The following is a 24,169-nucleotide window of genomic DNA, read 5'->3' on the forward strand; positions in this document are numbered from 1 at the left end:
TTCGTGCCGCGGCCCCCGCCGCCTATTGGCCCGTTCGAGACAGGAGGGAGAGCCTCCATTGGCTCGGCCGCGGGGCCGGCGCATCCTGATTGGGCAGCGCCGCGAAGGGGGCGGGGGCAGTTAAAGAGCCTGGCGGCGCCGCGGCTGCGGGCCGCTTTGAGCTGGGGCGAGCGGCAGCGGGCGCCCGGCAACCGCCCGCCAACGGCCACAACGGCCGCGCTGAGCGCCCGCGGCTCGGGGGGGCCCGGGGGGTACGTGAGGGGACCGGGGGCGCGTTCGCTTTCAGCGCTGCCGCGGTGCTTTTTAAACGTCTTTGGTTTTTAATTGCCTTTTCTTTTCGCTTTTTGAGGCTTTTAGGAGCGGTGTTTGGGTTGCTCGCGCGCTGTCCCCTCAGGGAATAATGCTGAGCGGGAGTGGGTCGGGTGTGGGGTCGGAGCGGTTGTGCCCCCTGGGGAAGAGGGGGATCCGGGGAGACCTCACTGCTCTCTACAATTACCTGAAAGGAAGGTGTGGGGAGCTGGCGGTCAGCCTCTTCTCACAGATAACTAACAATATGACCAGAGGGAATGGCCTCAAGGTGCACCAGGGGAGGTTCAGGTTGGAGATGAGGAGACATTTCTGCTCAGAGAGAGCAGTCAGGCACTGGGACGGGTTGCCCAGGGAGGTGGTGGAGTCACTGTCCCTGGGGGTGTTCAAGGCAAGGTTGGAGGTGGTGTTTAGGGACATGGCTTAGTGGGTGACATTGATAGTAGGGTGATGGTTGGACCAGGTGGTCTTGGAGGGCTTGTCCAATCTTTATGATTCTATAAAAAAGTAAGTATCACCAACCCCAAGTTACCTGTCTTTAGTGTTCTCTTGGCTCCTAACATTAAACCATTGCTCCTTAAAATCATTAAGACAACCCCCCCAAAAAAAAAAACACACCAGAATTCTAATTTCCTTCCCCTCTCTCTTTTCTAGGCACAGCTCATTGGCATGGGTGATACCAAAGAAGCTAAAATGCAGATCACGCCTGAAACTCCAGGACGAGCCGTGGTCCTGAATCCTTTTGAAAGTCCAAGCGATTATTATACACTTCAGGAGCAGATTGTCTCCAGTCCTTCAGTCTTTAAGTCAACAAAATCTTCGTCTGTAAGATCTAGTCTTTAGATAGATATATAGATGTTACGTATAGCACTAATGTTCTAAAATGCTTGATCACTGCATTTTATTTTAGTGTACTTCAATGTAGTACTAAGCCAAGAAATTTGGGGGCATTTCTGTGGTTCTATCGCTGACTTCAGCGTGCTTCTTAAAGTACTAACGTTGTTGCTCAGTCTTCCTACCTTACTGGTAATAATGATTGTTTTAAACTTTAAATATGTGGTGTGCCAGTAGGTTAGCATATACCTGGTAAATACAAGAAAAATAAAAGAATAAAGAACAGTTTTAAAAAATAAGTATGGTAGTGGTGCTCTTGTCCCACATTAAGTGGAACAAAACCAATTCCTACTGAAGTGCTAAGCAGTCTGTGTGCAAGCAAGTTTTATTTTTACTTTTACCATGAGCTGTTTGCATATATATCATGCATTGCACATGTATATGGAACACATTTTTCAGCTGTAAATTGCATTCTGATTTTCACTGGAAATTACCTCAATAAGGTTTGCAGAGGGCTGCGCTGGTGAAGCTAAAAGGGTAGACTTAGTAGATCATTTGCTCAGTGTTTTGTACGTAAGTGTTAAATTAAATAAAGGAGGGAGGTTACTGTATTCTAGAACTGGATTTTGTTGTGAACTATGCACAACATTGCCCCAAAGTGTGCCTTTGTGGTCTGCATATGGCATTACAACACCTGAGGCTCCTTGGAAAAGTGGAATAAAAGGAAGGTTGCTATATTATTTGGATATGTTGGATTAGATAAACCCATTAGATAATGCATTTTCAGGGAACCACATTTTTCATTGTGGCAATCCAGAAGCAGTTTTATCCCATGTTCTAGATCTTTAGTAAATTTGTCCTCAGAAATTGAGGGGAAAAAATGACAACTAGATTTGTAAATGTTACCAATAGGCTTCCACTTCATATAATCTCACAAATCATTTTCATACCACTACCAAGAGGAAAAAATCTGCTTGAGGTGGGGTTTTGTTGTGTTGTTGTGTGTTTTTGTGTTTTTTTTTGAAGCAGGTCATTTAAGTAGCAACTTTTTTGATCGGCTTTGACAAATTATCTGCAAGTTATGGCTATGTTGTTCTATAGGTATTTGTCCTGTGGTTTTATGTTTATCATTTTTCACTAGCAAGCATTAAGTTTCCATTTCTTTTTTTTTTTTTTTTTTTTTTTTATTTTAGACACCAGGAAAATTTAGATGGTCTATCGATCAGCTTGCTCTAATAAATCCTGTGGAAATTGACTCAGAAGATGTTCGACGCCAAGCAATGTATTTGAGTCATGCTAGGTAACTCACCATCCATTTTTAGGCAGTTAACTTAACTTGAATAGCAGAACACTGTTCATTTGCTTTATTGGTATTTCTCACAGCATTAAAGACCTTTTATTCAAATCGTTCAACATAAATTTTTACATGTCCCTGATGTGGATATAATCTTTAGATGAGGCTCCTCTGTATTACTCTTTTTTAAAGTTAAGAACAGCAGTGCCTCTCAGATTGCAATTTGGAAGACAGCTGGATACAGCAGTCAACAAAAGCAGAAAAGATAACTTGCCAATAACTACTATCTAGCTACCTCTTCTGCCTTGCCACAATCCTGTTCTTGTCACAACACAGTTTATCTTGTCAGAGTGTTCAGCATTGACACACAGGAAGCGTGGGCTTCTGTCTTTGGGACATGTGCAGAAGGATAAAGCTGGGAAAGCCAGTATTGGCAACCCAGTACTATTTTTGAAAAGTACAGATTATAACTAATGCGAAGGAGAAAAGCCTAAAATCCTTGTCTTTAAGGAGAAAACTGCTAGTTACTTGAGGTTATATGGGATCTTGATCACAACTTTGTCCTTTCTTTGACCTTTTCATGGTGGGGGGAGTACAAGCAAGTAAAACAGGCTTGGTAGTCTGTGCACAGGTTGAAGGATGGTATTTAATGCTACTAATGCAGTGATGTGTCAAAGGTAGTCAAGGGAAGACCAGAAGTGTTGATTCCTGTAAGTAGTCCCATATGTTTCTCAGATGTGAACTTCCACGAAGAATTGCACCTCATGGCATGAAGCACCATAGTAAAGGAATAGTAAAACAATCTTCTTTCCTGTTTATTCCTGTAGGACTTTCAAGTCCTGCAAGTGAAATGGAGGAACAGATAGAGGGCTGTTCAGGGTGAGAGTCCTCTGGATGTTGTGGGTTAGACAGTTTTTCTTACAGTCTGATTGTACTTTCGTTGCTCTTTTTGGACATGAAAGAGGTGTAAGAAGGAATAGGATTTTCTGTTTATAGTAGAGATGTAGAAAGAATATAACTGTCCTTGGCTATATCTGTGGGTCATGTTTATGGATGGATGCATGGAGGGGGAGAGAGAGAAGTATGTATGTAAAACTTTGTATGACAACTCAATTTATCTTGCATAAATACTGCTTTACAGAAACTAAAAAATGTCATATGTAGCTCTTGACATTAAAAGTTTCTGATTATAAAAAAGACTTTTGGAAGCCCATGTTTTGAAAACTACAGAATGTTTTGGGTTGGAAAGGACCTTAAATCTCATCTGGTTCCAACCCCTGCCATGGGCAGGGACACGTCCTACCAGACCAGGTTGCTCAAAGCCCCATCCAGCCTGGCCTTGAACACTTCCAGGGACGGAGCATCCAAAATAACGTTACCTGAACTATATACTCTTTTAATAAAGCTTGTTAGCAGTCATTTTCTCAAGCACTTGCAAAGAACCACAAGCATAAGGGATTTGGTGTATATTTCAAACTGTTAATTCTCCAGTATGTAATGAAAACCTTGCGTAGCACCAGTGTGAAAACCTACGAGCACTCTGTGTAGACTTAGGTTTGTGCATTATTACTGTTTTCATAAACTGGGCATCATCTGTGTGCTGTGTGTTTATTGCATTATTTATAAAGCAATTTTAAGAACCTTTTCCTGGCAAACTGTTAAGGAAAAATAGAAGGCATGTCAGTAATTTCCATAGCTGTATTTTGTTACTGTGGCGTAGTCTTGTACAGGAACTTTTTGTTTTTACTTTCTGTTGGTAGAATCTATGCTGTCTTGCATTCTGCGTGTCAAAGCTGGAAGTGCTCTGTTGCTTGAAGTTGTGTGCAAGACTGGCTTTTATTCCTGTTAAATACACATGCCACTTTCACTTTATTTCTGTGAGTTAGGCACTAAAGAAAACCCATCCTATCTCCGTGCTAGTCAGCGCTTTTAGTGGGAGCTGCTTTCCCAGTTTCACTGTTCGTCCTTTGGAGTCTGACTTGCAAGGATGCTTATTACTCATGATCCACTATGCGTAACTAAACAATGATTGTATGTTTACTTTTTTGGTACTGTACCACCATTTTGTGCAAGTGTCTTCACAGAACAGTCATTTATAATGTCTTCAGCTACATCTGCTTAGATGATGCTAAAGATAGCATATCAAAGTACTGCTCTTTAAAGTCTGATTTCCATCAATGAAAGAGATCTATGAAGGAAACTTTATTTATGTATAGCTACACCTATATGTGTTTTTTTTTTTTTTTTTTAGCAAATATTAAAAATGATTTTTAATATTATGTACCCAGGGATACTAACTCTACCGCAAAGTATTATGATTGATCTTTCTAAAGCGATGAAAAGTCATTGTAATCTATTCTGAACCTTATAAAATAGAAAGTAGCAATTGAGACTTGAATGTGATTGTTAGAGGAAATATAAATGGAGAAGCTCAAGTATTTGAAGGTAGTTGAAGTAATTTTTAATTACTAATTTTTTTATATTAGGCTTTTTGATTTATTTTTTTTGCAAAAAGTGTGTTCAGGGAATGTGTTAATTGGTTCAAATTGAACCAGTGTTTTATTCCTGAGCTGAAGAAACTATGGTAAGATTCCCTGTTTGAGAGGGAGAACCCTGTGCTGGGAAAGTAGGCTGTGTCAGAAATTTGAGTGTGCAAATGTGCTCTAAATATATGTTGCTCTCTTTTTTTTTCCAAATCTTTTATTCTACTAGATTTTATAGTAAGCTTCTTTAAACTGTTACCATGAGATTAGGCTTACAAGGTTCAACATAACTAAATGGTTTATTTTGGAAAATCAACTATAACTGAGCCTTTGTTCAGATTAAAAAAAAAAAAAAAAAAAAAAGCTTACTGATACAAAGAGTAAATAGAAGGTCAGTAAATCTGTATCTGTAAATTAATTCATTTCAAAAAGATATATACAAAGTAATTGAGATATGTTTGTCCATTTCTGAACTTGTAGTATGAGTTTATTGCTTGTAGCAGTAAAAACATGAAGTCTTAAATCTTAGTATGATCTCGTTTATCATATTTCTCTTATAAATACGCGTAAAAAAAGACTACATGGTTGGGCTTAATATTTTTTTTCCTATTGCAATAGTTTTGATAACATAATTGGTTTTTGTTCCTTAGAATTGATAAGGAGACAGAAGACAGAAGACAAAAAGCCATTGAGGAGGTAAACTCCATGCTCTAAAATGTTAATTTGTTTTAACTATATACTTTTCTCCTTCCCCCCTCAAAACAAAAAAAAACAAACACATTTTTATTATAGAATTTCAAAATCCAGAAGTGTTTTGGATTTTATTGGGTGCTAAGAAAGTAATTTTTGCATCCTCATCCCTTGCAGATGTAGTTAGAATCCACATGCCTTTTGCTTCCCATCTTCTTTCACATATTTGTGGGACAAAATAGCAGATTTGTCTTTCATGTGGTTTGGCTAAGAGGAATGTAGATGTTCAGCTAAACTCTTACAGTTTTACCTTGAGGCTAAAATAGTGGTTGAGGTTTTTTTCCTTCAGTAACTGTTAAGTAACTTTCTGTTTCTTTTATTACCTTTTTATAAAAAGTATAGCAGAAGCTTGGTGACTTTTATTTGCTTCTTCCAAAGTCTGCTGAGTTAGAAGTCAGACCTTCTTCCTACAGTGTAGCTTGTAATTCTTTATTTTTTACTATCTGGTTGTCTAGCAGAGAAGGGAAAGTTAAGCGTTTCAAATTTTCACTGCAAAAATCTTCAGTGTTTTTTCAATTTCAACTAAGAAATACATACAGAGACTGCTCTGATAGACAAATCTTCCATACTGTTATTGACATTCTCATGTTGTTTGTATAATGCTGTTACCAGTTTGTCCCTGTAAGCCAAAAATGTTTTATGATTCTATAAGGGTGCTGTGTAGTTGGCCTGTGGCAAAGATGCTCTGTTGCTTTAATAAAAGGATTTGCATATCCTTCTATTTCTTCCTTGTGAGGCCTAAGAACAGCATGGAAATGATAACTCAGATGGATAAAAATCACACCTGTAGTAGTTGTGCATTTCAAGTTGAGATTTCTTGCTTCAATTTCAGTCTTGCTTTTATTGTGAGAACAGAATTTGCCACGTGTTTCTTGAGGCAATGTAATAGTGTTTATGTTCTTAACATCATAGTATTTTTAGAGTATAACTGACATAAGGTATGGAAACAACTAAGCCATATGAACTTATATTACCAAAAAGCCTTGGTCATACACATTTCTTACTGCTACTACAGAGTTTCTTTGCTGCTTTTGCAAAATAGCTCAGTTGTCAAAGTACAACAACTTAATTTCAAATTTTAATTTATTTTTTTTTAAGTATGTTAAACTACACTGCAAATATGGTAGTGTGCAGTAAGTGCTGTAGAGATGATTCAAATTTTTTAAATAATTAGTTAATGTTAAATTAAGTGTCTACAGTTTTCATTGTGCAGACTTGAAAGACCTGAGCTGGTAGGTGACATTCAGAACACGGGTTCTTTTTAAATCAAACTGTTCCTCATTAATAACTTGGGACCTGAAATAACAAAATACATAGGTATAATAAAACTATCTTTTAGGTTTGGGGATGGAAGAATTAAAATTCTTAAAAATACAGGTCTGTTAATAGTAAAAAAGTATGCCTTAATTTTGTTCTTGGTAAGAGTGCTAATCTAAAATAAGTTGGGAGTTCACAATTTTTAAAAATTCTAAGATGTTGTTTATTCTATTTTACTCTAGTTTTTCACAAAAAGACTCATAGTTCCTTCTCCTTGGACTGATCATGAAGGCAAGCAAGTTTCTCAGTTTAATTCAACTAAATGTAAGTAGCTTTTGTCTGTCCACCTAGAATTGTCTAACATTTGAAAAAATATCCGTTTTTTTAACTTCAAATTTCAAGAACCACTAATAAAAGATGGCACAACTGATGGATTTCTAACAGTTCTCTCCAAGTGCTTTCTTAGTTTAAAAATCATTTATTAATCTAGAATCTTATTTTTTATTTTCTTTTGGATCCTGTTCTTAAATCTTCTTCATGTCATAACATTTCTCTTACCAGCTTAGTTCACACACACAACTTTGCTAAGCCAGTAGTGATAATAGCCGGGTCTTCTGTTTCATTCTTTTCTTTGTCATCTTTCTCATATTCTGATTGCTTTCCTGTCAGTATAAATGTATGGGAACAGAGTTCTATATTTTTCTAGCTTTATTTGGTATGTAAGTTCCTGTTGTTCTCTGTGTCCTGCTATGTCACTATTACTGTATGTTGTGGGTTTTCTAAACTTATTTAATATATGCCATTATTAGGTTTTGTATAAAATCGTATAACAATATTAATAACATAGTCAACATGCAGTAAGTGGCTTAGAAGCTGAACAAGTGTTGGCTGTGAAATACTGTGTGGTAGGAAATTCTTAAATAAGTGTTTGGGGTCTTTGATAAACTATTAAAATACTTCCTCAAGGAGATGCAAGGCATGGATAGTGGGTTTTGAATTATCAATTTTAAAATAATCAATTCTTGAGCAAAGAACATAAGCCACAATCCTAGACCTGGGAAAGTGAGTGGTGAAACAAAGTGGTGTAATGCTGTATAAAAAGGATGGAGTGGTAGATTCTTTGTCTTCAAGCCTGGACTGCATAATTTTTTGCAAATGTATTTTACTTTAACGCAGCCTATTTGCTAGCCATAATCCAGTTTTGTTTCTAATCTCTAATGTAGAGGAGGCTGCAGTGGGCAAAGATTTGGGCAAAGCTGATGCTATTTCACAAAGCTTTTTTGAATAGAAATATTGTAATTCTTAATCGGATATAATTGTAACTTTAGTATTCCTTTCTAATCTCTGCAAAACTTTAATACAGCTATATACAATTTCTGTATCAAATATTCTAATTTACAGCTGTTAAGTTTCAGAACTATATGCAGCACATACTTAAATTTAAATTCTTATCTGTTTCACAGCCATAGATCTAAATAGCATTTCTCCAATTGGAAGACAGCTACCTCTGCAGCCTGGGAAAAGCAATGGTGAGGAAAAAGCAATGTCTGTGAAATCACAGGTTTTCTTTGAAGCATTGTAACTCACTTTTTAAAGGCTACTTAACCTCAAAAGGGAATGATTTTTTGGGTAATATTCCTAAAGAAACAACTGTTCTTGAACTGTGTGCTACTGCTTATCTTAGTATCTGTTTCTTATAGTAATTTCATTCTATTATATTGGTTCATAGTCTTCAAAAAGTAAAAAAAAAAAAAAAAAAAAAAAAAAACCCAACCTCTGTGGAGTGTACTTTTTCCAAGTTCATATGTACTCTATTATCTGAATTTACAAATAGTAAATAAAAGCTTCAGGTTTATGGGTAAATTAGTTTCAAGAAACCTTTAATGTATTGGAACATTTTGGTTTACAAAATCTTGGTTATTCTCTCTGCCAAATAAATAGTTTAAAAGATTAAAAGATGTCTTAAGATGTCTGTTTCATTACAGATATTTTTTTCTTCCAAGGTATTTTGGTCTTTCTCCCATTTCCTTTTCAATCCTTCTTCTCATCAGAGGCCTATTTCCTCGGATAAGAATGCCTCTCCAGAGGCCTCTGTACTACAGCCCTCTATTTTATCTCTACGCTTGATGAGTATGCTATGTATAGTGTTGCCAAATCAGAATCCTAGTCTTAATTAACACTTTTCCTTATTGCAACTGTAACCTTTAAATAGCTCAATCGCAATGCAATTTAAAAGTTAATTTTTGTTTCTACAGTTATACTAAAAGGTCACTGTAAGCTAATTTTGTTGATTTTATTCATTACAGCTGCTTGTCAGACAGTACTGTCTTTGCCAGTGGATTTTAATTTAGAGAAAATACTAGGTATGCTTTGTAATATCTAAATTTAATTACGGATGTCTAAATAGAAAAGGTGTTTTTGTCTTGTTTTTGCTGTTTTTGTCTTATGAAATAATGAAAATTTAATGTATGAATTAGAGCTTTTAGTAAGTGGTCTTAAAAGTAGCCAGTTATTGTATGTTGCATGTATGTTGACATACAACTTAAAGTTGATATGATTAGAGTGTAGACATAAGGATAAAAGAAATGGAGGATTATTGGAGCTATATTAAAACACCAAATGCAAAATTGTTAATAAGCAGAAGACTTTTTTTCCTCCTTCAAATATAGCAGTTAGTTAACTTTGACAGTGATTTGTGATTAGATCAGCTCTACAATAAGGCTTACAGCCCAGTCTTTCCTTGAGTAAAACTATGCTATAATTATGTGCCTTTAATTTAAGTGAAGCTGTGGTGGTGTGACTAGCAGTTAAATGGTGGCAAAAATGCCATGGTTGCTGAGGAGGAAGGGAGAACAGTACAAAATTAATTTCTCTGTCTACCAGATCAAGCAATGACTGCTTGGCTCTCTAGGCAAAATGACTGTAAAGGCCTTTTCTTACAGTTTCGAGATGTGAATAGACAGCTCAGAGTTTTTTGGCTGCTTGCTCCTATCCCAATATTGAAGTTCACGATCCCGATTGTGCCAGTTAAATTATTTGTGAGATTGCAGTGTAAACTTATTTAACTTGGTTATCAAAACTAAAATAGAACCATACGCAGTGCTTCAGTGTTTGATCTTAACAAATGTTTCCATCAATGAGTAGTGCATGAATTCAGGTGAATTTTCATGTCTTACACTAAATAACCAATTAGAGCAAGATATTTGAATGAGTGTTTGTTAATATTGCACTTCTGCTGTAAACTGCTAAACTGCTTTAACTTCAAGTTCAATCTGTTTTACTTTTGGATACATCACCATGACCATCAGAGCACATGAGATTCTTGAAAAAGGATCTTGTCTTGCTTATAGAGTATAAAACCCCTTTTACCAATTTAAAATGTTAAGAGTAATATAGTTTTGGAAATAGGCCAGTAAGTAGATGCTAGCCCCTCTCTCTGTTAAATAAATTGCAGACTAAAGTGTTAAAGGTTGATAGGCAGAAGCAGAACCTTAGTAGATAGAGTGTAATGATTGTTGTAATGTTAACAAATTGGGATAGGTCCCTAAATTAGTTCAATTCCATGCTGTAATGGTAAATTGGATTAAATGTTTTGTTGTATATGCCTCCATAGTGGAAAGTTTTTCTTGCGTTCTTACTGGAAACAACTTCCCCCCCCACGTTTCTAGGTGAATATTTTAGAACTGATGAATTTGCAGATCAGTCTCAGGAAAACCTGAGCTCTTCATCACTCAGAAGAAAGTTGTTTTTAGAAGAAAATGGAAGTGTATCTGAGTGTTTGTCCCCTCCTCTGCATAATCCATGCGGTAGTCAGCCACTTGGAGTGCTTTGTTCAATAGATATATCTCCAGTCCGGTGCAGAAGCCCCCTGGAAACATCTAGCTCAGTAAGTAGCCTGTTGGGGGATGGATGGGATGTGACTTAGCTGGCACAAACTCTTTACAGCAGGCTGCACCAATTTTGTTTTCTAACAGATTTAACAAGATGAACAGCCATGTTTTTTTTAGAAAGCTACAACTGCTTTATGGGAGAGCAGGTATTAGACCAAGGGTGTCTTTTTTTTTTTTTTTTCAAATTCCATTTTCAGAACAAATTTATATGAACAGAAGTCTTAAAAGAACATAGAACTAATTTTTAATCATGCATAAAATTATAATGTCATGCTGCTATTCTCTATAGAAGGCATTGTGTTTTAATTTCCTTTTGCTATGAAAATGAAGTAGGAATTGATATATCAAGGACTTTCCTGTAAATATGTTGGAAACTGGTTATTTGTAAAATGAGTACGTATGGGAAAAAATGTTTAAATCGATGAGGTGCTACCGAAAATATTAGCTGATAAAAACTGATGATACAATTATAATCCTTATAGCTCATAAGCTCATTTGTGGTGGGAGAAATAACTTTTCATATAAACAGATCTTTGAATGCAGTGCTACATAAGCTTTTCTCCATTGACCAGCAAATTCATATGAATAGACAAATATTAGAAAATGGAATGTTATGTCTGTTTCTTAAATTGAGGGTGAATCTTAGGCCCAGATAAGCAGCTAAGCTCTTTTAGGTGGCATGGTGTTATGGCTTCATCTGTTTGGAGGCTGAAGTGCATGGAAAAAAATAATTCCAGCAAGAGTGTAGTTTAAAAAAAAGTCCATGCATTCCTGTAGCACAATTATACTGCTAAAATATATATTTTGCACCAGACTTAAGCAAGATCTATTGTGTGTTTTTTGAGGAAAATTACTTTGCTTGTGAGTTAAGTAATTCAGATATTGATTCCATTACAATATAAATAGTAGGCAGCTTTCATCTGTCATGGTGTTAGAAACTGAGGTGAAATACTTGACTACACAGCTTTGTTTAGGCTTCTTGTAGTTATTAAATATAATGGGTGTTACATTCTCAGTTGGTATTAAGTGACAGAGGCCATTGCTCTTCTATGTGGAGGCATAAAGTCCAAGTGAAAAGGTGGAACAAAGCCAAACTAATGAAAGATTGTCTTCATACAAGAAGGCTAGATTTCCTCAGTACTGTCATATTAAGCTTGTAAATAAGAAAATTTATTGTGTGCATATTAATCGAAGTTTCTATTATGAAAATGTGTTTTTTTTTGTTATTGAAGGGTCAGTTTTCATCCAGTCCTATTCAGGGAGGAACAAGGGCGTACAGTCTGGGAAGCATAACCAGCCCCACGTTTCCAGAGGGGTCTCCTGCACATGCTGGTTCTCCTGCTTTTTCACCAATTGCTTTTCATATAAGACATACACCACTGTCAGGTATGGTTTTGCTGTATATGTATTACTCGTTTTTGATTTACACATTTGGATTAAAAAAGCAGCTGTGTTTTTACTAGAATTTGTTTCAGAGACAAGGTAGTGGGCTTGGCGTGCCAGTTGTCTCCTTCTGTTTGGCACAGTCGTTGGCTGTGAAGTATCTGAATAATGTGAAACAGGGAAGTGTATCTACTTGCAAGAATCAGTTAAGGAAAATAATTTAGAAAAAGGAATGGAGACCTAATGAACAAAATGTGAAGGATTAATCTAGTCTGTGGAGGGGGTTTAAAGCCATATGCCCGAGCAGACAGGTCACAGTTTTGATTTGGTCAGACCTGAAGCATTTTAATTGGACAAGGGATATTTAGCTTGAGCTTTCAAATCATGTTATGGTCAAGATGATGTAAAATGAACTTGACTAGAGAAGAAACAACAACCGTTGGTGTCCTTGTTGTTACTCTAGAAGATGTCAGTATTTTCATTTTTCATCCATTACCTGGGAGGACTTGAGCCATGTTTATGCATGATTTTGCTCTGAGCCTTATAATGTTTCGGTGCGATTACATAAACAGATTGCATTGGTGTTTCCCCACACTTGATTTTAATTTTTTGACAATTTTATTGCTACTCAAAAATTTTTACATGCCTATGGAATGTGTGCATATTTTTTATTCTGAAAACAGATGGGGAACCAGCCTGCACACACTTTCCTGGGAACACTATAACATTGCTGTTTGAAAATGCAAGACCTCCTCAACCTTAGACATAGTTTGCCTTGCAAAATATATAGTTGGAAAAAAATTTGGTGGTAAAATTTGGATTGAAAGGTTGCCTTGACCACGTCAGGTACTTCCAGAAGGCCTTGGAGCAAGGAGGCAGTTCTCTGAAATACTGTGTAGTTGGCTATAATTATTCCAAGTACTGCAGAGCTTTGAGGATAGTGACTTCTGATATCTAATGGAATAACTTTGTTGTTTTTTTTTTCCTGTGGACAGACCAAAGAAAACTTACATTTTGTTCTCCAGATATTGCTTCTGCATCCAATAGAATGACACCCCCAAGTACAAGAAGTCCTTATATAGATGGTTGTTCTCCAATTAAAAATTGTTCTCCTATGAGTCTTGGAGGATGTAGGGGATCTGCCCAATATCAGACTTCTGTCATTAGAATACCATTTGCAGTTGAAAATCATGATGAGGATGAGGACAAAGAAAATGCTGCTCCCGCAGAAGTGCGGTTCCCGGAAATGGATAATGGGATAAACTTGTGTCAGCAGGACAGTGATGCTTTTGCACATGGTACACATCTTGTTCTAACAACTGTGTCTATTGCACAAGATCACTCGGAAGCTTGTCGTCAAAGGCTGTCATCGTTTCAGGATACAGAAGGCTTAAAGGAGAATAATACTGTAGATATGGCTGATGCAGCTGAAGTGTCAGAGGAGAACACTTGGATAAAAGAAACAATTGGCAACAGCAATGCACCCATGACCAGCTTTATGACAGGGATCACTTTCAGCATTGAAAACTCCCGCATGTGCATGTCGCCTCTTGCGGAAAGCAGTGCAAATCCTTGTGACAACAGCAGCATTCAGGTAAAAACAAAACCCTTTTTGCTTTCCTATAAAATTGAACTACATAAAGGCATGTTTAGCATGTATGCCATGCTGGATGCATTTGCCTATTTTTCCCTCACTGGATGTAGCTTGCAGGCTGTACTGGGGCTTTTACCATGGGTCCACCCCAACTTCCTTTCTCCAGTGGACCTTACATAGCACTTAATGATATTTTTTAATGTCACTACATACAGTAATACATTTAACTTGATCCAAACAAATTCTGGCTGACCATTTTACAACTTGCTTTTGTTAGTATCTGATAGTTGGTTAAATTTGATTAATTCAGCTTAATCTAAGTCATATCCCTCAAATTTTTATACTTGATTTATTAGTGATAAATTGCAGTACAATTTAAAGTTCTTCCTCTTGATTTCAGGTGGACAGTGGTTATAATACACAGACATGTGGAAGCAGCATTATGGATACTGTGGGGGCTGAAAACAGTTGCAGAGAAAATGATGTGAATACTAACATATTTCAGAATAAATCTCAGCTTCCTAAAACAAAGGTAGGAGTTAAATTACTGGAAAAAAAGTCTTCCCATCTAATTCATCTGTTGGTTATTTTATTCAGTTTCAAGGGGTCTGGGAATAAAAGAGGTCAGGCAATTAAGCGCAAAATGGCATATCAATATAGCATCATTTCAAGTATGTTGAAAACAAGAAATATAGGACAAACATTGTAAGCTGTCAATTAAATTAACGTATTCTGTAATAAAGGAAAAGGTAGTTTAACGAGAAACTGAGGTATATGCATAAAGGGTAGGTTTTAAGGCTGCTTATGGTCTGTCCTTCATTTTGTTGTTCTTGCTTTTTTCTTTTATTGCTTAGTTTTCAAAATCTTGAGTGCCTGTGGAAAATCACATTTTTGGGGGAATACTGTCCACCACTTCATTTTATAAACTTGCCTCCAGATTTTTTCCACTGTTTCTAACAGGCTGACTTGGTGGGGGTCTTTTGGTGGGATGAGTCTTTTGATTATGAGCCATGTAGTGACCTACCTTAAAGCCTACAGAAGACAACTGGCAAGATTCCCAGGCTCTTAGTCTCGTGACTGATGGGGAAGAATTCTTCCAGAGCAAGGGAAGCGGAGCTACAGTTTCTTTGCAGGAGAAAGCAAAAGTCATCTCCTCAGACTTAGTAACTATGGTTTTATAAACTTAGTTGTATATTGTCTTCTACTTAATGGTTTATGGTCTTTGAAGGAGAGACAGTAGTGACCAGTAATTATATATATATATATATAAAAAAAAAAGCACATTCAGTCTTGGTTTCAGTTCTGGATGTGATATGCTAATAGCTGCTTCTCTTCCATGGTAGAGCGGATTGATGCTGTCTCACAGACCAATGGCAATAAATCTGGGACTTAGCTCAGTTAAGATTAGGATAACTGTCCATAACAGGAAGAATAGATGAATCTTTTCTTCCTCTAACTTCTAAAAATACTCAGCAACTCTGATGTCCTGTCGCAGGCATCCTGGTGGATATGGATTATGCGTGACTATCCTTCAGAATCAGTTGGCTCCTATCAAATATGTTCAAGATGGTCAGCAATGTCACACGACTGGCTTTTCCCACGGCCAGTCTTGCGATGGCTTGATCCTGATTAAGCTCAATTTTATATTTTGGATTAAAATTTGCGTTGCTGACATTAATGTATTTAATTCAGCTCTTAAAACAGAGAACCCCCAGAGAATGGAAAGCAAAAAGCATGGCTATTGCTGGCTGCAAGAATTGAGCCTGGCTCATTCAGAGCATGTATGCTTTAAGAGATTCTTGTTGACAGCCTGTCTCAGCAATTGTCAAGACAAAACATTTTCATTGCTCTTTCATTTTAGAAGAGGAAAGATGGGAGGCAAAGGTATTAACTTTAACTTGACAATTTCAGATAGTAAGTTTGGATCTTGTTTCTTTGGGGGATTTTTTGTGAAAATGGTTTTAAAATAAACGTTTCCTTATAAACCTAGGAATGTGTTTTAAGCCATAAGGACGGTCAGTTGCTGAGAGCAAAATCTCCAGAGAAGCAATCCTGTTTCCATAAAGCGAAAACATACAACGTGGTATTTGGTCAAAATGCGAATTGCAACATTTCTACCTGGAAGCATAAAAATGAAAATCAAATTCAGGGATTTCACAGAAGTGGTATGTAATGTCCTGATGGGGAACTTCAGTTGTGTTGTCTAATAAATGTTGGTATGTGTTATGCCAATGTATAGGGAATTGGGAAAGGGTAGGCTCAGCCTAAATCAAGTGATGAAACTCAGCTGACTTTTATTGGGAATATGTGTATGTTTCATAGTAGACAACAGGCTGTTAAAAATGAATGCTTTTATTTTAATACCAGGCTAGTCCTTCACAAGTTTTGCTTTGTTTTGCATGAAAACACCGTTCCAGTTGTAGAAATAACACTTGCAGTTAAAATTTTTAATTTTTTAATTTTTTTAATTACTACTAAGATGAGCTTTATGTCAAAAGAGGCCTTTCATCAACTCTTTGAGCAGTTTTTGCGTTGGTTTCACAGAAATCAAGGAAAAGGATAGGTGACAAATCTCTTCATAGGAAAATAGAATTTATCCCTTTTAAACAAGCAGCTCTTAACTCTGAGAAGTGCGTATCCATCAGTTTACCATCACCATGTAGTTAACTAAGATGTACTATTGGTTACTTTAAAGTTAAATGCTAGTGTTGGTACCTTAGTAATTGCATTACTGGTGATCTTGAAGATGATCACCAGGCTTAACTAATGTCTAGTAAGAACACTTGTGTCCAAATCCATGCTCCAGTATCCTTTCCAAGGAACGTAAGCAGGTGCAATGGTTTTCACTGCTCTTAGTGTGTCAGTAAGGGAACAGTGCAGCCTTTGTTGTTATGGAAGTAAATAATTACATTTCTACTTCCCTCTCACATTTCGGTCCTAATCCTATTATGTCTGCTGCAAGAATTACCAAAAAAAAAATAGAGTATCTAGATAAAGTATCTAGAAATACTATTCTTGCATGCCAGTTTTTGTAAAAAGCACTCGTTTAAGAAAACTCAAAATACTTCTGAGAAAACCATCAATGAACAAAAGCAGTGGAATGAGGAGGGTCTGGAAGCCCGGCACTCCCTTTGCCTAATAAAATGAGATTTGAAAAAAATTGATTGGATTTGTTAAAAAGGTTCATTTGGAGTTAATGTGCTTGTGTGCATTTAGAAACAAAAATATGGCTGGTATTTTTCTAACCCTACTAAGTAAGAGGGAAGGGAAGAGATACGGGGAAAAATGGAAATTTGGGGGCAATGTGTTTGTAGCACTCTGAAGCTTTATATTTTTTGTGGATTACTCAAAACATCCATTTTAGTTGTTGCTCTGGTTGAAGTAGTCTTTCTCTCTCTTTATAGCAACGATATCCAGTCCCAGGATGCTGGATGGAAATTCTGCTTCCTGCGCTGTTCAACAGTCCACAGAAAGGCCGACATCACAGTGACAGATGCATAGCCATCAGCACACTAAGCTCGAAACAGTTGGTCCAACCTGAATTTGAGGGAAACTGACAATGTTTTTAAAAATTTCAGAAGTGGAAGTATGAGCAGCATTGCATAGCATTAAAAAGCAATGTGTTAGAGGTGGGACTTCTGTGCAGGCATTGTATGAATGGAACAGTTCTTGGAAAAAATGTCATCGGTGACGTACCACTGAAGTCTTTCTGAAAAATATCCTTAAAAAGAGAAACTTCTACGCTGTCAATAAAATGTGTTTTTAGTATTCACATTTCAAAAAATAAAAATCAAATAAAAATCACTTTAGGTTTCTCACCAGCAAACATGATGTATGTTTTTCTTACTTCAGTAACAATTTTATCAGTGTTTCTGTAATGTTTCTGATGATAATTGAACCTAATGTCCTGAGAGATCTATTTAATAAACTTGAAATAGTGCCCTGCTAAAAGGTGGAAATACTTGATAGGATTTGATAAATCCTGGAGGATTATTTTTTTTAAAAGTGAAGAATTAATTTAGATTTCTGGAAAACTAGTATGTTTAATAAGGCATTCAAAATGTTCTCAACCTTAACTGGTAAGATTTGTAGCTCAAAGGCAAGATGGCTTATTGTCAAATTGAAGTGTATTTATTACTTTGTCTTTTGTTTCTCACAATTTTCTTTTACAATCAGTTGAATGGGTTACCTTTAGGTTACCTTTAGATTTCTGGAATGTGCAAAGGAACGAATAACAGCATACAACAGTGTAGAGGGAGAAAATGATAAGCAGGGTACTGCAAATTATGATCAATTTCTGAACTGCTCTGTATAATAGCTATGGTTAAGACTTGGTTTTATGTTTTTAATGAAAAATGTTGATTCTTTATAGTGATCTGTTCAGTGATCAGAGACTTTTAAAGTAGCAGATTTAAAAAAAAAAAAAAAAGGAAAAGCAATCACTAAAATGTTTGATTGCACCCTCTATAAGTATTTCCTCAAAGATGAGGGAAAGATAACACCAAAAATGGCGGGTGTATGTGTGAAGTAATTAAGGACACCTCCCCCCCAAACTGCATTTGCTATCCTGTTTTAAGTCTTCAGTTATATTGGAATTATTTATTTTATGAGAACTTGCATATTTTTTATGTTTGTATAATTGTGTTGTAGAAACCTACTGTACAAATCATCATGGAAATAATTTGATCGTTCTGTTTCTCTAGTACTTAATGCATTGGTTGGCACATGTTGCACAAAATGGTCATTGTTTACATTAAATTAATTTCAGTAGTTTTTAACAAGAGTCTTATAATGTGGATAATTGTAAATGGAGTAGCAAAGCAGAATAAAGACCTCTCTTCATACCTTAGATTGTTCAGTGTTTTGCTGCAGTTTGCAGTATCTGTCACACTTCAGTGGTGCCTGTGTGTACTGTTTGGGTGGGGAGCACTGGGGAACTGTGGGAGGAGGTGAAGTGAGGTTGGCATGCTTGCTCTATGTTTACAGCAGCTTGCTATACATACAAGTCTGGGACCAGTTACATACCCAGTACTATGTCTTTCTTAAAACTAGACTTCATTTGTAAAGTTTCCAAGCAAACCTTTTAGACCTGTGGTAATGGGATTCAAACATCTCAACCAATGCAATGTTTTTCTCTATTGTGATCAGTTAATCATGTTAATTGGCTCCTTTTGAAGTCTTCAGAAAATCTGATCAAATCCTTTGTAATGAGTGTTCACAGAGCTGAGCAACTATTGTTAAATGACAGTTGTATCTGTGACCCCCTGATTAAGAAAACCACTGAGTGACTAGCAGTTCATGGGCAATGATTCCAAAGATCATGGAGAAAAATCTATTTTATGGGGGATTGTGGTTTCTGGACTCTGGGAGGTGGGAATTGGTATTGGCAGAACAAGTCTGTGCTGAGGCTAGAATGAAAGCTACTACACTCCCAGGCACTTTGGAGGATGATAGCTCAACTGCAATGAACTCACAGAATTCAACAGCTACCACCTTGAAAGTTTGGTATCTCGAGTTGCTGTGGTCAGAGTTTACCACTGAGTCTGGGAGCACACTTAAAGTTACTTTTGTTCATCCCCAACAGCACAAAACAACTACATAGCCAAGTAATTTAATGTGACTTACAAAAAAAAAAAAAGGGTAAGATCAGACCTTGTATCTGAACTTGCCCATACTGTAGCAATGCAAACCAGACTGATCCCTGTTACAATCTTCACTTTTGGATTTTGGCATAAAATTTAAAATAGTACAAAAAAAAATAACATTTAAAACAGTTTATCTGAGGGTAAGCAATGATCTGATGTTGCTTTAAGGTATAGGACAAAGGCGAACACCTGTACAGGGGTATGGTTTTATCTTTTCCACCTACACATTGTGCATGTGTGCGCACAAAATCACTCATACCTCCAACACCCCAATCTGGTGGGAAAGAACTTTTCCAGAGAGTAAATTAAGTCAATGGCATTTATTTTCCAAGAGACAGCCTTTGTTTTTTAAGGAAGGAGAGCCTGAAAATTCTGGTGATGTGGCTGAAACTTTTTTTTTATTAATTGGACACCTGCAGATGTGGGCTTGCTTTTAATGAATGTAACTCAGGTTGTTCATTGCTACTTAAGCCATTTTTTACTTTATCAGGATAAGGCAATTTCAGAAATCCTATTTTATTAGTTAGCTTTTGTGAACATTAGGTTTTATTTCTTAGCTGTCTTGAGCTGCAGAGCTTTCTCTAGGCTTGCTTTCTTTGCCCTTGTTTGCAGAAGGGTAGATTTGCCCTGTATTACTGTTCTTTTTAGGCATGATGTAGGTTTACTTTGCAGGTCTACTTTAGGTTAGCTTGCAGCATTCACTATGAGAGTGAATTCCTGCTGTCAATTTCTAGCATGGCTGTTCAGGCTGTCTCTTGAATGGTGTACACTTTCATTATCTTCCTCAGATGAATCAGGGTTGAAGCAGCATATTCTAACTCTCAGAACAACTGAGAACAAATGAATGTGTGGATACAGAAATGAGATTTACCAGTGAAGAGGGGTGGCTTTTTCTACTATGCTTTTTCCTTTTTTTAAACGCAGGATATTAACCCTTCAAGGATGTCCACGAGCCTGCAGCATTACTTGTTTAGGACAGGCTGAATTCCAAGAACAGATAGAAAATAGTATTTTTCTTGCTCTTAAAGACATCATTATTTTCTAACAACTTTACAGCAAAAAAATTGTTCTTCACAGCTGAATGAATTTGTTCTTAAGTATTGCCTTCACTAGTAATAGAAACTTCTAAGAAAGGGAGGTACAGAAAATAAATATACACTATGTCCTGTTCAATAACATCTACATTATTTTATTTTTTTTAAAGATGACAAGGGTCCAGAAGGTTATTCAGAAAAACATAGTATGACTATTTCATCTATTTCATCAATTTCATCACTTTGGAGATGTATTTATTTTCCTCCATAAGATAAGCAGGGCTACAATTTTGGTTTAAAAACTTTTGTCCTTTATGTTCATAAAAACAGTTAAAAAAGCAGTTTTACAAATTATTAAAAAGTGTACTTTAAAAGTAAACACTGTTTCCATCATTTTGCCCATAGGGAAAATGAAATACAAATAATTCATATGTGGTTTTAACCATTCTACTTAGCTATTGTTGTAGCTTCTTTTTCTTTTTTTCTGGTTCACTGTTGCTGCTTGTTGCTGTAGAGAGCTGTGCAGGCACATCATTTCCTGGTATCTACAGAAAAAAAAAAAAAAAAAAAAAGAAGTCAAAACTGAATTTTAGCTTATATTGTGCTGATAATACTTAAATTTACCTCCTACAAATACTCTTATCAACATGGGAAAATACTACAGTAATCATCTAGAAAGGACTCTAGCATCCTGATGTAACCATCACAGCTAAAATACTAAACTGGAGTTGGAAAAATAAGGGAGACACAAGCAGCAGCATCCCTCCCCCCTGAAGTGCCAGCTGTTCTTTTGCACAAGACTATGGTGCAATACATACCTCAGCAAATAGTTAAAAGCTGGTGAGCATGAATGAGGGAGAGGTGAAAAGGTCTTAAAAGCAAAATGAAAATTGTTAGACTAAAACAATCCCTACTCTAGTGTTTTCCTGAAGTGCCGTTACTGTCCAACAGGCCACGCCAGGCTCAGCACGTGGCTCAGGACACTGCACAGTAAAAAGAGATTTAGCTGTGGTAGAAACTATAAGAACTTCAAAATAAGTAAAAAAAAATACCATCTAAAACAAGGAGGAAATAGAAGAAAAGCCTGTACCTTTACAGAGGTAGGCTGAATTGTCCTCTAGGAAAGAGGTGGTTAAGAAGTGTGCTATGCTTTCTTTGGGAACAGGGGAAGTTTTACCATTCAAGCAGAAGAGTGAAGCAGCTTTAGAATGAAACACCTTTTATTTAAGTACAGTTCACAAAAAAATTAGACCAACAGCACCTACATGAATGTTCTGCTACACTCAAGCCAACCTCTGATGCCTGATGAATGAAGAGGTAATGGGTACTTCTGGAGTTTGATGCAAGGAACCTAATATGCAGGAGGATCTGGATAGGCTGCACCGATGGGCGGAGGTCAACTGTATGAAGTTCAACAAGGCCAAGTGCCGGGTCCTGCGCCTGGGGCGCAATAACCCCAAGCAGCGCTACAGGCTGGGAGATGAGTGGTTGGAGAGCTGCCTGGTGGAGAAGGACCTGGGAGTGATGGTTGATAGTCGGCTGAATATGAGCCAGCAGTGTGCTCAGGTGGCCAAGAAGGCCAACGGCATCCTGGCTTCTATAAGAAGCAGTGTGGCCAGCAGGGCTAGGGAAGTGATTGTCCCCCTGTACTCCCTGTAAGTTGGATATTAGGAAGAACTTCTTTACAGAAGGGGTTGTTAGGCACTGGAATGCGCTGCCCAGGGAAGTGGTTGGGTCACCATCCCTGGAGGTCTTTAAAAGACGTTTAGATGTAGAGCTTAGTGATATGGTTTAGTGGAGGACTGGTTAGTGTTAGGTCAGAGGTTGGACTAGGTGATCTTAGAGATCTCTTCAAACCTAGATGATTCTGTGATTCTGTAATCAGTAGGACTTCAATGCCAAGTTACACGAGTGTGACAACAATATACATCAGCAGAAGAGGCATGCTGAAGACAAGTTATGTTCTAATAAGATTAAATTAATTGTACTAGAGTAACACAGTTATCCATGCTGGGATTTAAAAACAATACCACTATTATGAACACTAGCACTTAAGGCTAGGTTTTTGGTCAGTTACCTAGGATGGGAATAATAATGACAAGCTATAGAGCTAAATAAGTACCATCAATGAATAAATGGTACTTAAAGGCACTAAGACACACTCTAGCTTTCTAGATGCTGTAACAGTGCCTTTCCTAGAGCAAAGAGTTACAGACGCCATGAAAAACAACTCTTGCCTGAGGACCTGCTTAAGAGATTACCCACAGAATCATCCTTGTAATATTCATTTCAGCCTACTTACTCAAATACACCATCATGGTAGAAGCAAAAAACAAACAAACAAAAATCTTAAAATGTATTACAGCAGCTACATCAAGGGATTTAATGAAACCGTCATTAAAGGTGTTGCAAAAATGATAGAATGCTTTCAGAGTGAGATGGAACTTTAAAAAAGAACCAACTGGGAGTCATATACAATTTATAAATAGAATTAAGATGGCAGTTTAAAAAAAAAAAGTGAGTAGAGAGATTTGTATTACAAGTCAAGAAAGATCCTTTAAATTAAAATCCTATTCAAATGAAGAAATAAGTACAAAACTGAGTGTAAAAGAAGTTAAGACATAGATAAAAAAAAACCCTGCTATAGACAACTGTAATTGAATAAAAAGAGCTTCAGAACAAACGAGGTAAAGAGTAATGATATTGTCAAGTCCTGTCACTTTTCATCCATTCTAAATGCAAGTAGAAAAATGGTCAGCTAGCAACGGTTCATGTGTAGAAGCTCATTGCTTCAAGTTGGTCTGAATACCAGAGGAAATGCACAGTGATGCAAAGTGTTCCCATGTAACGCCATACAGAACAGAAAATGTGATCCTGTACATATCTGTGTCATGCTTACGTTCTGAATCATGCTTGTAATTCTGTTCCTCCCAGCTCAAAACTCACAACAGAACTACAACAACATAAGGGTGACAAGGAAGATTAAAAAAAAAACAAACAAGATAGTTTCCAGAAAACCAAGAGATAACAGAGTAGACAAAGTATATGGAATTGAGTGGCATAGGAATTGTACATGGAATTAATAAATGTGTATTTTATTCCCTATATTATGAATCACAGAATCATCTAGTTTGGAAGAAACCTCCAGAAGTATGTTATCAAGTAACAGTATTAGGCATCGGGCTTGAAAAAAAGTTTTTTTTCCCCATATATGGTGATTTGCGGAATACTCTTAAGACACTGTGAGAGCCAGAAACTTAATTTAGGGTGGTGGGTGCGTGTCATTAAACAATGTCACAGAACAAGGCTCCATCATTATCACCACAACATTTCTCAGTGAGATCGTATGCAAGTCCCAAGTTGCTGAAAGCTTTGAATGGGCACAAAGGGAATGTATATGTGTGTCTTGTTCCTATATTCTTTCCGTACTATGAAGAGTTACTAACAGCAGATGTTTAGGAAGAGAAATTAGTTTGGATTAACAAGTATGGTCATTCCTGTATCAAGGGATAAGCTAAACTTACAGTATTGACTTAATTACAGACCAAGGACCTTTCCAGAAATAGTACAGGAAGCAGAAGGGAAGGGACAAGGAAAAAAAAAGGAAAAAAAAAGAACTTTCATGAGCTTACTCTGTTTTCAAAGAACAAAGTATGACCCTCGGACTGAAGTCAATGCCAACAGTAGCGTTCTTGAGTT

At 36.9% G+C, this 24,169-nt stretch overlaps 2 protein-coding genes across 4 annotated transcripts in view; one reads left to right on the plus strand and one right to left on the minus strand.

Annotated features, from left to right (window-relative positions):
• Nucleotides 1–152: 152 nt before the first annotated feature.
• Nucleotides 153–18,718, plus strand: BORA (BORA aurora kinase A activator). Of its 3 annotated transcripts, none has more exons than XM_082751966.1 (13): nucleotides 153–251; nucleotides 961–1,131; nucleotides 2,334–2,440; nucleotides 5,568–5,613; nucleotides 7,167–7,248; nucleotides 8,388–8,453; nucleotides 9,231–9,287; nucleotides 10,593–10,810; nucleotides 12,047–12,200; nucleotides 13,193–13,791; nucleotides 14,192–14,323; nucleotides 15,782–15,956; nucleotides 17,196–18,718. In XM_082751966.1, the coding sequence occupies exons 2-13, from the start codon at nucleotides 976–978 to the stop codon at nucleotides 17,279–17,281; spliced, it is 1,878 nt and encodes a 625-aa protein (XP_082608092.1). In that variant the 5' UTR covers nucleotides 153–251; nucleotides 961–975; the 3' UTR covers nucleotides 17,282–18,718. The 3 variants fall into 3 exon arrangements, with proteins under 3 accessions (XP_082608092.1, XP_082608093.1, XP_082608094.1); XM_082751967.1 differs by having other exon boundaries at nucleotides 13,223–13,791; XM_082751968.1 differs by lacking the exons at nucleotides 153–251; nucleotides 961–1,131; nucleotides 2,334–2,440; ... (1 more) ...; nucleotides 9,231–9,287; nucleotides 10,593–10,810 and having other exon boundaries at nucleotides 7,217–7,248.
• Nucleotides 18,719–20,545: 1,827 nt separating this feature from the next.
• DIS3 (DIS3 homolog, exosome endoribonuclease and 3'-5' exoribonuclease) overlaps nucleotides 20,546–24,169 on the minus strand; it is a 29,635-nt gene continuing 26,011 nt past the window's right edge. Inside the window, exon 21 of the mRNA XM_082784671.1 lies at nucleotides 20,546–21,015. Coding sequence (XP_082640797.1) covers nucleotides 20,926–21,015 — 90 coding nt within the window. The 3' untranslated portion in view covers nucleotides 20,546–20,925. The remainder of the gene's footprint in view (nucleotides 21,016–24,169) is intronic.

Source organism: Aythya marila (genome assembly GCF_965140915.1).
Source record: "Aythya marila genome assembly, chromosome: 1".
In the NCBI taxonomy this organism is placed as follows: domain Eukaryota; kingdom Metazoa; phylum Chordata; class Aves; order Anseriformes; family Anatidae; genus Aythya; species Aythya marila.

What these genes read in the sequence shown, in the direction of transcription:
- BORA (XM_082751966.1), top strand. Translation starts at nt 976, where the DNA reads ATGGGTGATACCAAAGAAGCTAAAATGCAGATCACGCCTGAAACTCCA. An exon ending in GCAGCCTGGGAAAAGCAATG is followed by an intron (nt 8,454 to 9,230) that starts GTGAGGAAAAAG and finishes TATTCATTACAG; the next exon opens with CTGCTTGTCAGACAGTACTG. An exon ending in GTGACAACAGCAGCATTCAG is followed by an intron (nt 13,792 to 14,191) that starts GTAAAAACAAAA and finishes TCTTGATTTCAG; the next exon opens with GTGGACAGTGGTTATAATAC.